The sequence below is a fragment of the Lycium barbarum genome, chromosome 4, assembly GCF_019175385.1.
Source record: "Lycium barbarum isolate Lr01 chromosome 4, ASM1917538v2, whole genome shotgun sequence".
NCBI classification, from domain to species: domain Eukaryota; kingdom Viridiplantae; phylum Streptophyta; class Magnoliopsida; order Solanales; family Solanaceae; genus Lycium; species Lycium barbarum.
The window spans coordinates 131,652,393-131,668,119 of record NC_083340.1 but is presented as its reverse complement, the minus strand read 5'-3'; the positions used below and the strand labels follow the sequence as shown (position 1 = coordinate 131,668,119).

At 41.8% G+C, this 15,727-nt stretch overlaps 1 protein-coding gene across 1 annotated transcript in view; it reads left to right on the top strand.

The window, feature by feature from the left end:
* The window catches only part of LOC132637797 (uncharacterized), a 25,166-nt gene extending 9,439 nt beyond the window's left edge, over positions 1-15,727 (top strand). The window contains exons 6-9 of the mRNA XM_060354834.1: positions 970-1,322; positions 1,420-1,956; positions 3,262-3,372; positions 14,608-15,727. Of these exons, the coding sequence (XP_060210817.1) occupies positions 970-1,322; positions 1,420-1,956; positions 3,262-3,372; positions 14,608-15,727 (2,121 nt within the window). The remainder of the gene's footprint in view (positions 1-969; positions 1,323-1,419; positions 1,957-3,261; positions 3,373-14,607) is intronic.

Here is a 15,727-nt window from a genome sequence, read left to right as displayed (position 1 = left end):
TTTGGCTATTTTACATACTCCCTCCATCCCAATTTATGTGAAGGTGTTTGACTAGGCACAAAGTTTAAGAGAAAAAAGACTTGAAACTTGTGATCTAAAATAAGCCATAAAAAATTTTCTGGCTGTAAATCATCTCATAAGGGTAAAATGGAAAGTTCAAAATTGAATTGTTACTAACTATTAGAAAGATGTCATTCTTTTTGGACTGACTAAAAGGGAAAGAGTGCCGCATAAATTGGGACACAGGGAGTCTTTTTTTTCTTAAACACACTGGTTGAATATGACATGGGGTCGGTTAATGTCTAAGTATAATGAAGTTATGGCACCATGAATATTCAAACACTTGAGTGTTGGGTCCGCAACCCCTCCTTTTTCTGTTGTTATTTTTCTTGTATATTGAACTCCAAGTGTGATTTGTTAGGGCCTATTTCCATGAAAAGAATATGTACTTCTATGTTGCTCACAATTGTTTATTGAAATGAGTAAAGTGTGAAGAAAGTTAGTTGTTGATTTTCATTCTCTTCTTCAAAAGTTTTTAACCGAGGATAAATATTTCATTTTTGGATTGCTATACCTACTTGTATTGTCTTAGGCGGCTCATGTGTTTCTTTGCACTTCTGATTGTTTGTTCATGTAGTTTGTTTGAAACATTAATGGGTTATGTGTGCTGTCTTTCTTATGGTTCACCTTAACTTCTAATGTAACATTTTGCATTAGCATTACCAGGACTCTTCCTCCCGGTGCATCTATTAATTCTATGTTTAATGTGTTCTACTTACATCAGTTGTTGTCAAAGCAAACATCAGTCTTTGTCCATTTTATATGTTTATTCTTTCTTAGTGTGGGCTTCACTCATTCAAGGTGCTAAACTTTGTTCTTGTATTATTTGTCCCATATACATACGTTTTTTGGTTCCTGTACTAATGAGTTTACTTGGCCATCTTGGTGGTCTTCTACGTGGTTTCTCAGGTACTCTTTAGTGACAATTTTAGAAAATCATTTGGAAGGCTAACATCTTCTCGCTTGAAGAAATCTGTGATAAATCTTCTGGTTAAGTTGGCTAGTGGATGGCGTCCCAAGAGAAAGAATGTGGATTCAATTTCCGAGAGCTCATCTCAAATTGTAAAACAATTTAAGGTTGAAGGGCGTTATGTCGTTTGCTCTGTTGATATTCAGAAAGAATCCACCTATACTCAAGTGCTGAGGGTGTGGGATGTATTGCCCTTGGAGGAGGTTGCAAAATTGTTGAAACGTCTCGATAACATATGTTCAATGTACACTGATGAATTTATCAATCTTTGCAAGGAGAAATGTCTTGAGGGGTAAACTGGTTCTTTTGTGCTCTATAGATTCGAATATTACGATGAACTGCTATTGCTTCTTGTAAATTCTTGTGTTAACGTTTTCACTTTTGTACAGGGACTTGGAAGTTCCAAAGAGTTGGAAGCTTTGTCGTGAGATTGTTCAATATAAAAGCATTACTGCGAGCAGTTTGAATGATGAATCAACTGGTGCAATAGATGGTAGAAGTTATGTTGAAAATTCAAGAGTCAGCGAAAGCCTATTGTTAATGAAGTTTTACTCATTATCATCTGGTGTTGTCAATCATTTGCTCCTGAATCACCATGGTGAAGAATTAGATCTCCCTTTTGAAGTTAATAATGAAGAGAGGGAGATAATCCACTTTAGGAGAAGTAGCTTTATCCTTGGTCGCTCAGGCACGGGAAAAACAACAGTTTTGACCATGAAGTTATTGCAGAAGGAGCAACAACACCACAATTCTATTGAAGGATTAGACAAAGCGGCGAACAAAGAAGTAAATCAATGTGCAGTGGCAATAAATGAGGAGATTCAATGTGTAATAGAGGCTGGCAGGGCTACCTTGCGCCAACATTTTGTAACAGTTAGTCCCAAACTTTGTTATGCTGTCAAACAACAGATTTCTCAGCTAAAAAGGTGAGATCTAATCTTTTTGTCACAGAGTTTACTGGGATTGCTTGTTTTAATAAGCTACACGCTTCATCCTTGATGACTAATGAACCTCTTAACTAATTTTTGTTTGTTTTTGGGGTGGGTGGTTTTTCCTAAAATTACAATAATCTATAATGTGTTGAGAAAGAATAATTAAATTAGTTCTCAAAGGTGTGATTTAGCAGTCAATGAAGCTTAGAATAAAGACCAGGAGAGACTTGGAAAATTCCTTAGTAGGCAATAAAGTGAGGTGATTTTGAAGCTTAGAATAAAGACCAGGAGAGACTTGGAAAATTCCTTAGTAGGCAATAAAGTGAGGTGATTTTGAAATAATCTTCATACGATCATTCATACTACAATTTGGAACATTTTGTTATAGCTCTAGGGCTTTGGTTCAGGGGTAAGAGCACAATGCACGATCTTGGCTGTGCACATGTCATGGGTTCGAACCCGCTGCACCAAAAGAAAGGTGGAGAGAGGGCGCATTCTCCACCGAGTTCGAGCTGTGCGTCACTGGCCCTCGCGGATTTCTAGGTTATTTTGTAAGAATTAGTTATATGCTTGATTGTTCTGTACCTGGCGTATGCCTTACGAGAGCTAGTTGCCATGGTTATTGATGTTTCGAATAAAGTTTAATTGATCTAGAAAATTCATCCCAAATGAATTGATAAATCTAAGGTGCTTTGAGCTCTTAACCATAAAAACCACCGAACAGTAGTATGACCGAATGTGAAAATGATGTAATCTTTGAGCAGCAGTTAGTTCATTTACCCTCTCTGAATTCAGCAAAAGGTTACAAGATGCTGTTAATATTCCAAGGCATAAGCATTACTCAACGCTACCTTTAATTTTTTGAACAACTTCTGCTCCTTGACCTTTCTAAACCTTTATTGTCAAAAAGAAATTTGCAACGTAGAAAAGTCTATGTTCTTAACCTTTACTAACACATGGTATTTGCATTTCCGAATTTGATTTACCTCATGAATAAGTAAGGTAGGAATGTGGGTAGTTAAACTATTCACATGATAAGAACTCATCCCATAAATTTGATGATTTAGTGAGCTAGTTTAAATGATTTGGAGCTGGGGTAGTTGTAGGTTTTCACACTTAATTGCATTTTGTTTTGGTGTGATTATGTTTTACTAGTTCGGACATGTTCTCCATCATACAGAGTCAATGTTGTGGCTATAACCTTCAACAAGGTTTTTATTTTTGTTCAATTTAGAGGCGTTCAACCTGATCCTTTCATGATAATTCGTGTTTCTCTAATTGGCATTCTTAAATTTGCAGCTTTGCTTGTGGTGGATGTTTCTCAGCAGAAAGTAGTTTTGAAATTGATGAGTTGGATGAGACGACAGAGTTTAGAGGTCTACCGAACTCTTTTATTGGCATAGAAGTACTGTTACGTCCCGTATTTTTATACATTGGGACAACCCGGATTAACTATGATAATTTAAGGCCAAGATTTTCCCGGGATTTGAAGTCGGGACTTTTGACCATTTGATTTTATTTTGAGACATAAGTTATATACGAAATGATGGCATTGGATACTTGGGAAAAATTGGGACCACAATTCATAAAATTGGAATTTAAAAATATGGTGCAAAACTCCCTTGTGGCCATGTGAATTAAGAGGGGTCCCACACATTGTGTGGCCAATTTTAATTGGTCCAACACATTGTGTGGGCCAAAGTTAATAGAGATATTTGTAGCCACTTAAAATATGACCATGTATTCATCTCCTTATTATTTTTCAACACTTAGAAAATATCAAGAGGAGTTGGAGAACAACTCCCCTCTCTCTCTCCCTCTCGGCTGAAGACCAAGAAATCCAACCCCATTTTTTTGCCTTCCCAAAATTAATTCTTTGGTTCAAACCCACTATATTGAGGTCCCTGAATAGCGTGGAAGTGTCGTTGGAGCGATCAACTAATTATTTCTCATTCTTGGAAACCCTAGGCTATTGGGAAATTGAAGAGAAAAGGTAAGATTTGATTATGTTTTATGTGTTATGAAGGTTGTATGCATTTTGTAGTATGTCAAATGGAGGAAAATCACGAAATATGAAATGTTGGAAGTGAGTTGTGTGTGTGGTGCTTGAGCCGTGTAAGTGTATGTGTGTTGTGTTATGTTGTGTTGTGTTGAAACTATGAATTAATGCCTAGTTAGTATATTATGATCATTGTAGGGTGAAGGAATGATTGAGAATTATCCATATGTGTATGTGGATGTGCTAGCCGAAAATGGGTCACCTTATATGGCAATGAATAAATTAATGTCGCTTAATGTTTTAGTCGTCGTCGTTATGAATTCGATGTTGTAAATGAAAAGAGGGCTGCTCGGTTAGGGGCTGGTTTCGGCCAGCTTGGAAAAATTTCTTGGGATCGTTGGAAAATTTTTGTGAATGGTTTAGAAGTCCTCTAATATGGTGGGAAAGGATTCGGGTTGATAATCGAATGTGCGAACGATATCGTGGCTTGAAAGTAAGCCAATGAATCGAATATTTGGAAAGTTGTTAAAAGATGTAAAAGAAAGTTATTAATGTTGTTTTGCCTTTCGAATTGGTTATCAATGTTACTAGGTTGGTTATTGTGGTTGTTGTTGTTGATTTTGAGCGAGATAAATTCTCGGGATGGTCTATTTACAGGGGAAGTGCTGCCGAATTTTCTGTAGAATTTAATGATTAGTTGAAAAGAATGGCTTAAGTGCCTTAACTAATGTTTGGTATTCGTTGGCATATTGTAGACCTTGGGGAGCCCGAGGCGTAGATTTGGAGTAGCTTTAGATTGGCTAGCTTGGAAGTGCGTTCGAGGTATGTAAGGCAACTTCCTTTCTTTTTGGCATGTCTTAGTTTTTCATAGGCTAAATTAGAGCCTTAAGGAAATTTCAAATTCGACATCCGAGCATGTTATGATCCGTATGTGTTCTTTGGCATTCTTAGGCATGATTTGATGGAATATGGATCTTTATGTATTCGAAATAATTGTTCTCCGAACTTTGCACCAAAAGGGTTTCACTTTAATGAATTCGTAAATCTTGAATGTCATATCTTTCGTATAAATGCTCGGATTGCTCCAATATTTTTATAAAAGTTTGCATTATGTATAATGAGTATGTTTCCATAAGCGGGCCCGACTTGGGTAAATTCCCGTCCGTGGGTCCCGCGACTTTCCTTTATGTAATTCGGGAACTTTTGGAAGGATTAGTATAACTATTATTTCGATTTTCAAATATGACCATTTTGTTTATGTTTGAAGTTATGAAAAAAAAAAAAGATTTTATGCATATGACTACACACGACTCTATTCGTGCATTCTGTTATTCCTTTCGCCGAGTCCCGGGCCGGTTCTGTTATCGTGCGCATTTTGATATACTCCGGAGTTATGCTGTGTTTATGGTTCACCGAGCTACTCGCAAAAGAGGGTCGGGTTCCATCTATATTTGGTGTTATGCTGTGTATGGCATTATGTTGTGATGTGATATGTGACGGGGATACGGAGATTTGAAATCTTTCTGGTGTTATGCTGTGTTATGGCGCCATCGACAGGCGGGCGACCATATTCTTCTGTACCCTATGCATGACTTACATATTTGAAACTAAATAATTTGATAAGATTGGGTTTGTACTTATGTTTGATACTCCCATTTCGTTATGTCTCAGATTTGCTTTCTGTACATTCTGCTTTGCATACTCAGTACATATTTCGTACTGACCCCCTTTCTTCGGGGGCTGCGTTTCATGCCCGCAGGTACATACGCACAGTTCGGTGATCGCCCAGTGTAGGATACCCCTTTTGCTGTTGGAGTGCTCTCCTCCCTTCAGAGCACATCTTTTGGTATACACTTTTGTTCGCTATGTTTGTATATATATTCATTCATGGGTACGGCGGGGCCCTGCCCCGCCATATGATTCGTTTGGTCTGTTTAGAGGTCTGTCGACTTATTTGTGGGTGCGTGTGCCTACCTCTGTACGGTTGGGTCCATATGATCTCTTTCGTTATTGCAGCCTTGTCGGCTCGCACATGTATATGTTGTTCTGTTGGCCCTGTGTGGCCTTTGTGGTATTTGCTGTGTACAGGGTTATTTTGGATAGTCCGAAAAACAAAGGAAACTCTGCCGATTTTTTTTTTCTGAAAATCTTATAAATTTGAAACATCGCCTTGTCGGCCTTGTCGGCTTTTGATATATTTGACAGCCTTGTCGGCTTATGACGTATTTGATAGCCTTGCCGGCTCTTCGATATATGTATATGTATATATTTGGGTCTGATACCATTTGAGATAGTTTCAGACGGCATATAGCATTTTTGCCGCATATACTATTTGGATGTGGTTCGATACGTACAGGTATGTCAGGGTGCCCAATTCGGGCCCTAGTCACGGCCTACGGGGGTTGGGTCGTGACAGAAGTGGTATCAGAGCGGTTTGTCCTTGGGATGTCTTCAGACCGTGTCTAGTAGGGTCTTGTTTATCGGTGTGTTGTGCACCACATCGATAAACAGGAGGCTACAGGACATTTAGGATGTTTCCTTCCTTTGACTCTTAGATCGTGCGATAGATCTGTGCTATTAGGATGACTCTGTTCTGATTAGTTGTTGTGTTTTTCTTTCAGTGATGCCTTCGAAAAAGGCGGCAGCTGCCCAGAAGGGCAAGTCATCAGCGGCCGGAGAGACTAGTCGGGCTCGGAAGGATACTCGGACCCTTGCTCAGATGATGCGTGATATTGCGCCCCGGCCAATAGACTCTGCTACGTCTTCATCATCAGAGGAGTCTGGAGCAGCTTCACCATTAGCTCCAGAGGCTCCAGCTCCCGCGCCTCCAGCACCCCAGCCAGGGGCGGAGGATAGGACATTGAGGGAGGCAGTACAGTTATTGACTACTTTGGTAGCGGGGCAGGTTCGCAGACGCGGGCAGAGAGATTATGATGATGATGACAGGCGTGATAGCCTGAGGGTTCGAGACTTTCTGACATGCCGTCCCCCAGAGTTTTACGGGTCTAGGCCCGAGGAGGACCCCCACGACTTCATTCGGGGGATTCGACGTTCATTAGATTTGGTTAGGGCTTCAGAGACCGAGTCTGTTGAGTTGGCCTCGCACAGATTATGAGATGTTACTGCCAACTGGTATGAGTCTTGGGAGCTATCCAGGGGCGAGAGTGCTTCCCCAGCTACTTGGGATGAGTTCGTGGCTGCTTTTACCCGTCACTTTTTGCCCCCAGAGTTACGGCGGGCGCGGGTTGACCGATTTTTACAGTTGCGGCAGAGAGGCCGGAGTGTTCGTGAGTATAATTTGGAGTTTGATTCTCTGGCTCGATATGCCCCTGCTATAGTAGCGGATATGGCTGACCGTATGCACCGGTATGTGATGGGATTGGACCGCTACTTGGTTGACAGTTGCATGGCGATGGCGTCACAGACAGACATGGATATCACCAGGTTACAGGCCCACGCTCAGGGTATGGAGGACCGACACAGGGCCGATTATGCTGGTAAGGATCGAGACAGGAGGCCGCCCAAGAGGGCCAGGTCCGCGGGGTATTCTGGAGGTTCTCGAGGCGGACAGCCTCAGCTGCAGTCGTCGGGCAGGTATTTTCCTCCGCCAGGCCGGGGTACACAGTCAGCCGGCAGACGATTTGACAGTGCAGGGCCATCTGGGGCCGGTCAGAGTTCCAGAGCATCGGGTTCCCAGACAGTCAGGGGTTCCTGCCAGTCCAGACCACCCTGGCCCCGTTGTACTTATTGCGGGAAATCGCACCCAGGGGAGTGCTATCGAGCTACAGGAGCCTGCTTTTCTTGCGGCCATCAGGGCCATATGATGCGTGATTGTCCGATGTCGAGTGGTTCTGGCAGTACAGTTCAGCCGACGGGATCAGCCGCAGGTTCATCTTCTACTCCCTCAGCTGTGCGCCCTGCGGGGCGAGGTATTCCGACACAGACGGGTCGCGGTCGAGGCCGTGGTGCTGCTGCAGGTTTTAGCGGTCCTTCGAACCGCATATATGCATTGGCTAGCCGCCAGGATCAGGAGGCTTCGCCAAATGTTGTTACAGGTACCTTACTGGTTTTCTCCCGATCTGTGTATGCATTGATTGATCCTTGTTCGACTTTATCATATATTGCCCCACTGGTTGCTAATGAGATTGGGATAGAATCCGAGCTGATAGAGCCTTTTGAGGTAGCTACACCTGTAGGGGATTCTGTTATAGCCAGACATGTTTATCGGGATTGTTCTGTTATTATATCTGATCGTTGTACTAAAGCGGATTTGATAGAGTTAGATATGCTTGAATTTGATGTTATTATGGTCATGGACTGGTTAGCGTCTTGTTATGCTAATGTGGACTGCCAGCAGAAGGTAGTTCGTTTCCAGTTCCCAGGGGAACCAGTTATAGAGTGGTCCGGGAGTACAACGTCGCCGAGGGGTAAGTTTATTTCATACCTCAAGGCTAAGAAGATGATTCAGAAGGGTTATATTTATCACCTGGTCCGTGTGCACGATACTACAGCCGAGGCATCTACTTTGCAGTCAGTTCCGGTTGTAAATGAATTTTCGGATGTATTACCAGATGAGCTTTCGGGTCTTCCGCCTGAGCGAGAGATAGACTTTGCTATTGATTTGCTGCCAGATATGCAGCCAATATATATTCCTCCGTACAGAATGGCACCGGCAGAATTAAAATAATTGAAGGAGCAGTTAAAAGATTTATTAGATAAAGGCTTCATCAGACCCAGTACATCGCCCTGGGGAGCGCCGGTATTATTTGTGAGAAAGAAAGACGGGTCACTGCGGATGTGTATTGACTACAGACAATTAAATAAGGTGACCATAAAGAATAAATATCCCCTCCCCCGGATTGATGATTTGTTTGATCAGTTGCAGGGTGCCAAATATTTCTCAAAGATAGATCTGCGTTCGGGGTATCACCAGGTACGGGTACGAGAGGCAGATATTCCGAAGACTGCTTTCAGGACCCGATATGGGCATTATGAATTCAGAGTTATGTCTTTTGGGCTGACTAATGCTCCAGCGGTATTCATGGATTTGATGAATCGGGTATTTCGGCCTTTCCTTGATATGTTCGTGATTGTGTTTATTGATGATATATTGGTTTATTCACGATCAGCAGAGGAGCATTCTGATCATCTGAGAACAGTGCTTGGCACTCTTCGGCAGCAGCAATTATATGCTAAATTTGCTAAATGTGAATTCTGGTTAACTTCTGTGGCATTCTTGGGGCATATTGTCGGAGCAGATGGTATTCAGGTTGATACGCAGAAAATTGAAGCTGTACAGAATTGGCCTAGGCCTACTACACCTACAGAGGTACGTAGTTTTCTGGGTTTGGCCGGTTATTACAGAAGATTCGTAGAGAATTTTTCTTCTATTGCGGCACCATTGACAAGGTTAACTCAGAAGGCAGTGAAATTTCAGTGGACGGATGCCTGTGAGCGCGGCTTTCAGATGTTGAAGCAGAAATTAATTACAGCTCCAGTTTTGGCTCTTCCAGAAGGACCAGACGGGTATGTGGTTTATTGTGATGCCTCTGGTACGGGTTTGGGTTGTGTGTTGATGCAGCACGGTCGAGTCATAGCCTATGCTTCCCGGCAGCTCAGACCGCACGAGAAGAATTATCCCACACATGATTTGGAGTTAGCCGCGGTCATTCATGCTTTGAAGATTTGGCGGCATTACATATATGGGGTCCACGTTGATATTTATACGGACCATAAGAGCCTCCAGTACATTTTTAAACAGAAAGAATTGAATTTGCGACAGAGGCGGTGGTTAGAGTTGCTGAAGGATTATGATGTCGATATTCTCTACCATCCAGGGAAAGCTAATGTTGTGGCAGATGCGCTTAGCCGCAAGTCCATGGGCAGTTTGATTGGTGTGCAGTCTGATAAGAAAGAAATGGTTCGTGATATTCATCAGTTAGCCAGTCTTGGAGTCCGCTTAGCTGATTCTGGAGATGCTGGGATTTCTGTTCGAGGAGTGGCCGACTCCTCCATTCTGGGTGAGATAAAGCGGCGTCAGTACGATGATCCTGTTCTTATACAGTACAGAGATGTGGTCCGTGAAAAGGAGCAGACCCCGTTTGAGATTTCGTCTGATGGAGTATTATATTACAGGAGCAGATTATGTGTACCTGACGTTGCGGGACTGCGACGACAGGTTATGGGTGAGGCACATCATGCCAGGTATTCTGTTCATCCAGGGTCGACGAAGATGTATCATGATCTTCGATGTCTGTATTGGTGGGACGGTATGAAGAAGGACATAGCAGAGTTCGTTGCCCAATGCCCAAATTGTCAGCAAGTAAAGATTGAGCATCAGAAACCCGGTGGGTTATTGCAGGAGATGGAGATACCAACGTGGAAGTGGGAGATAATTAATATGGATTTCATTGTAGGCTTGCCTCGCACTCCACGGAGGTACGACTCCATTTGGGTTATCGTTGATCGGCTGACAAAATCAGCTCACTTTCTTCCAGTCCAGACTACATACTCAGCTGAAGATTATGTCAGGCTATATATTAAGGAGATTGTGGGACTGCACGGAGTTCCTGTGTCTGTTATTTCCGATAGAGGTGCCCAGTTTACAGCTAAGTTCTGGAGATCATTCCAGGAGGGATTGGGTACCCAGGTGAGCCTGAGTACAACCTTTCATCCCCAGTCCGACGGACAGGCCGAGCGCACTATTCAGACATTGAAAGATATGTTGCGTGCCTGTGTTATTGATTTTGAGCGGTAGCTGGGACGACCATTTACCGCTTGTTGAGTTTGCTTATAATAACAGCTACCATTCCAGTATTAAGATGGCACCATATGAGGCTTTGTATGGCAGGAAATGCAGATCTCCGATCGGTTGGTTTGACGTGGGTGATACTCAATTAATTGGTCCGGATGTAGTCCAACAGGCGGTCGATAAAGTGAAACTGATCCGAGAGCGACTATTAGCGACCCAGAGCCGACAGAAATTTTATGCCGATAAGCGACGTCGACCGTTAGAGTTTCAGATTGGCGATTGGGTGTTCCTGAAAGTGTCACCGATGAAAGGTGTTATGCGATTTGGCAAGAAAGGAAAGCTCAGTCCGAGATATATTAGGCCGTATCAAATTATTCGTACAATAGGCAAGGTGGCCTATGAATTGGATTTGCCAGCCGACCTGGGAGCGGTTCACCCGGTATTTCAGGTCTCTATGCTTCGTAAGTGTATTGGTGACCCTTCCAGAATCTTTCCTTCAGATGATATGCAGGTCACAGAGGAGCTATCTTACGAGGAGCAGCCTATAGCCATATTGGATCGTCAGGTGAGAAAGTTGCGGAATAAAGATGTGGCTTCGGTTAAAGTGCTGTGGCGGAATAATAACCGCGAGAAAATGACTTGGGAGGCTGAGGAGCAGATGAAGAAGAAGTATCCTCACCTATTTCCGGCACCTTCAGGTAATCCAAATTCTTTGTTTGCTTATGTTGATCTGTGGATGATTGGACATGTTGGCTATAAAAGAAACTCCCCCGAATTTGAGTAAGATCCGTAGTACTAATCCAACATTCGAGGACGAATGTTCTTAAGGGGGGGAGGATGTTACGTCCCGTATTTTTATACATTGGGACAACCCGGATTAACTATGATAATTTAAGGCCAAGATTTTCCCGGGATTTGAAGTCGGGACTTTTGACCATTTGATTTTATTTTAAGACATAAGTTATATACGAAATGATGGCATTGGATACTTGGGAAAAATTGGGACCACAATTCATAAAATTGGAATTTAAAAATATGGTGCAAAACTCCCTTGTGGCCATGTGAATTAAGAGGGGTCCCACACATTGTGTGGCCAATTTTAATTGGTCCAACACATTATGTGGGCCAAAGTTAATAGAGATATTTGTAGCCACTTAAAAGATGACCATGTATTCATCTCCTTATTATTTTTCAACACTTAGAAAATATCAAGAGGAGTTGGAGAACAACTCCCCTCTCTCTCTCCCTCTCGGCTGAAGACCAAGAAATCCAACCCCATTTTTTTGCCTTCCAAAAATTAATTCTTTGGTTCAAACCCACTATATTGAGGTCCCTGAATAGCGTGGAAGTGTCGTTGGAGCGATCAACTCATTATTTCTCATTCTTGGAAACCCTAGGCTATTGGGAAATTGAAGAGAAAAGGTAAGATTTGATTATGTTTTATGTGGTATGAAGGTTGTATGCATCTTGTAGTATGTCAAATGGAGGAAAATCATGAAATATGGAATGTTGGAAGTGAGTTGTGTGTGTGGTGCTTGAGCCGTGTAAGTGTGTGTGTGTTGTGTTGTGTTGTGTTGTGTTGTGTTGAAACTATGAATTAATGCCTAGTTAGTATATTATGATCATTGTAGGGTGAAGGAATGATTGAGAATTATCCATATGTGTATGTGGATATGCTAGCCGAAAATGGGTCACCCTATATGGCAATGAATAAATTAATGTCGCTTAATGTTTTAGTCGTCGTCGTTATGAATTCGATGTTGTAAATGAAAAGAGGGCTGCTCGGTTAGGGTCTGGTTTCGGCTAGCTTGGAAAAATTTCTTGGGATCGTTGGAAAAGTTTTGTGAATGGTTTAGAAGTCCTCTAATATGGTGGGAAAGGATTCAGGTTGATAATCGAATGTGCGAACGATATCGTGGCTTGAAAGTAAGCCAATGAATCGAATATTTGGAAAGTTGTTGAAAGATGTAAAAGAAAGTTATTAATGTTGTTTTCCCTTTAGAATTGGTTATCAATGTTACTAGGTTGGTTATTGTGGTTGTTGTTGTTGATTTTGAGCGAGATAAATTCTCGGGATGGTCTATTTACAGGGGAAGTGCTGCCGAATTTTCTGTAGAATTTAATGATTAGTTGGAAAGAATGACTTAAGTACCTTAACTAATGTTTGGTATTCGTTGGCATATTGTAGACCTTGGGGAGCCCGAGGCGTAGATTTGGAGTAGCTTTAGATTGGCTAGCTTGGAAGTGCGTTCGAGGTATGTAAGGAAACTTCCTTTCTTTTTGACATGTCTTAGTTTTTCATAGGCTAAATTAGAGCCTTAAGGAAATTTCAAATTCGACATCCGAGCATGTTATGATCCGTATGTGTTCTTTGGCATTCTTAGGCATGATTTGATGGAATATGGATCTTTATGTATTCGAAATAATTGTTCTCCGAACTTTGCACCAAAAGGGTTTCAGTTTAAAGAATTCGTAAATCTTGAATGTCATATCTTTCGTATAAATGCTCGGATTGCTCCAATATTTTTATAAAAGTTTGCATTATGTATAATGAGTATGTTTCCATAAGCGGGCCCGACTTGGGTAAATTCCCGTCCGTGGGTCCCGCGACTTTCCTTTATGTAATTCGGGAACTTTTGGAAGGATTAGTATAACTATTATTTCGATTTTCAAATATGACCATTTTGTTTATGTTTGAAGTTATGAAAAAAAAAAAAAAGATTGTGCATTCTGTTATTCCTTTCGCCGAGTCCCGGGCCGGTTCTGTTATCGTGCACATTTTGATATACTCCGAAGTTGTGCTGTGTTTATGGTTCACCGAGCTACTCGCAAAAGAGGGTCGGGTTCCATCTATATTTGGTGTTATGCTGTGTATGGCGTTATGTTGTGATGTGATATGTGACGGGGATACGGAGATTTGAAATCTTTCTGGTGTTATGCTGTGTTATGGCGCCATCGATAGGCGGGCGACCATATTCTTCTGTACCCTATGCATGACTTACATATTTGAAACTAAATAATTTGATAAGATTGGGTTTGTACTTGTGTTTGATACTCCCATTTCGTTATGTCTCAGATTTGCTTTCTGTACATTCTGCTTTGCATACTCAGTACATATTTCGTACTGACCCCCTTTCTTCGGGGGCTGCGTTTCATGCCCGCAGGTACAGACGCACAGTTCGGTGATCGCCCAGTGTAGGATACCCCTTTTGCTGTTGGAGTGCTCTCCTCCCTTCAGAGCACATCTTTTGGTATACACTTTTGTTCGCTATGTTTGTATATATATTCGTTCATGGGTACGGCGGGGCCCTGTCCCGCCATATGATTCATTTGGTCTGTTTAGAGGTCTGTCGACTTATTTGTGGGTGCGTGTGCCTACCTCTGTACGGTTGGGTCCATATGATCTCTTTCGTTATGGCAGCCTTGTGGGCTCGCACATGTATATGTTGTTCTGTTGGCCCTGTGTGGCCTTTGTGGTATTTGCTGTGTACAGGGTTATTTTGGATAGTCCGGAAAACAAAGGAAACTCTGCCGAAATTTTTTTCTGAAAATCTTATAAATTTGAAACACCGCCTTGTCGGCCTTGTCGGCTTTTGATATATTTGACAGCCTTGTCGGCTTTTGACGTATTTGATAGCCTTGCCGGCTCTTCGATATATGTATATGTATATATTTGGGTCTGATACCGTTTGAGATAGTTTGAGACAGCATATAGCATTTTTGCCGCATATACTATTTGGATGTGGTTCGATACGTACATGTATGTCAGGGTGCCCAATTCGGGCACTAGTCACGGCCTACGGGGGTTGGGTCGTGACAAGTACCCTCTTGTGGTCACATTCCATTAGTTCTTATTGATGCTTGACGGAACCATAAGATCTTCCTACTTTGATAGGTTCCATTTGAAGTGGGAATTGTCTGAAGACATAAGTTTGAGGTCAGTTGCTCTACAAACTTTCATTAGGGAGAAAGAGGTCAACTATGACCGCTTCTGTAGCTTTTATTGGCCTCATTTTAGTACTCAGTTGACAAAGAATCTTGATCATTCGAGGGTGTTCACTGAAATACTTTCTTATATAAAAGGAGGGTTAAAATCAGGGGATTTTCATGATGGGAAACTCACCAAAGAGGCTTATAGTTTAATGTTTGAATGTCGGGTCTCTACTATAAGTGCAGAAAAAAGAGATAGAATATATGCTATTTTTCAGGATTATGAAAAGATGAAGATCGAGCGTGGTGAATATGATATAGCTGATGTCGTTAATGATCTTCATATCCGGCTAAAGAATCAACATCTCGATGGTGACAAAGTAGATTTTGTATATATGGATGAAGTCCAAGATCTCACAATGAGACAACTAGCCCTTTTCAAATATATTTGTAGAAATGTTGATGAAGGGTTTGTTTTCTCTGGTGATACAGCACAAACAATTGCTAGGGGGATAGATTTCAGGTTAGAAGACATTAGGAATCTATTCTACAATGAGTTTGTGATGGACTCAAGGGGTGATGAAGTTGCTGGAAGAAAAGATAAAGGGCATCTATCACGTGTCTTTCAGTTGCTTCAGAACTTTCGGACACATGCTGGTGTACTCAAACTAGCGCAGACTGTAATCGATTTGCTGTGTCATTGTTTTCCTCAATCTGTTGATTTCTTGAAACCTGAGACTAGTCTCATAATTGGTGAGGCTCCAGTATTGCTGAAGCCTGGAGCTGATGAAAATGCAATTATTACTATTTTTGGAAATAGTGGGAGTATTGGAGGAAAAATAATAGGTTTTGGTGCGGAGCAGGTCATATTAGTGCGGGATGAATCTGCAAAAAAGGAAGTCTCTGGTTGTATTGGAAAGCAAGCACTTGTTTTGAACATTGTTGAATGCAAAGGCCTCGACTTTCAGGCAAGTCCTCAGTTTGCTCAATTAGTATTCTTGGGATTTCAATTGTTAACGTCAAACAACTCTATTTTGTTTTTAATGATAGTTGACAGATTCATGTGTAGCCTAGCTGGTTTTTAA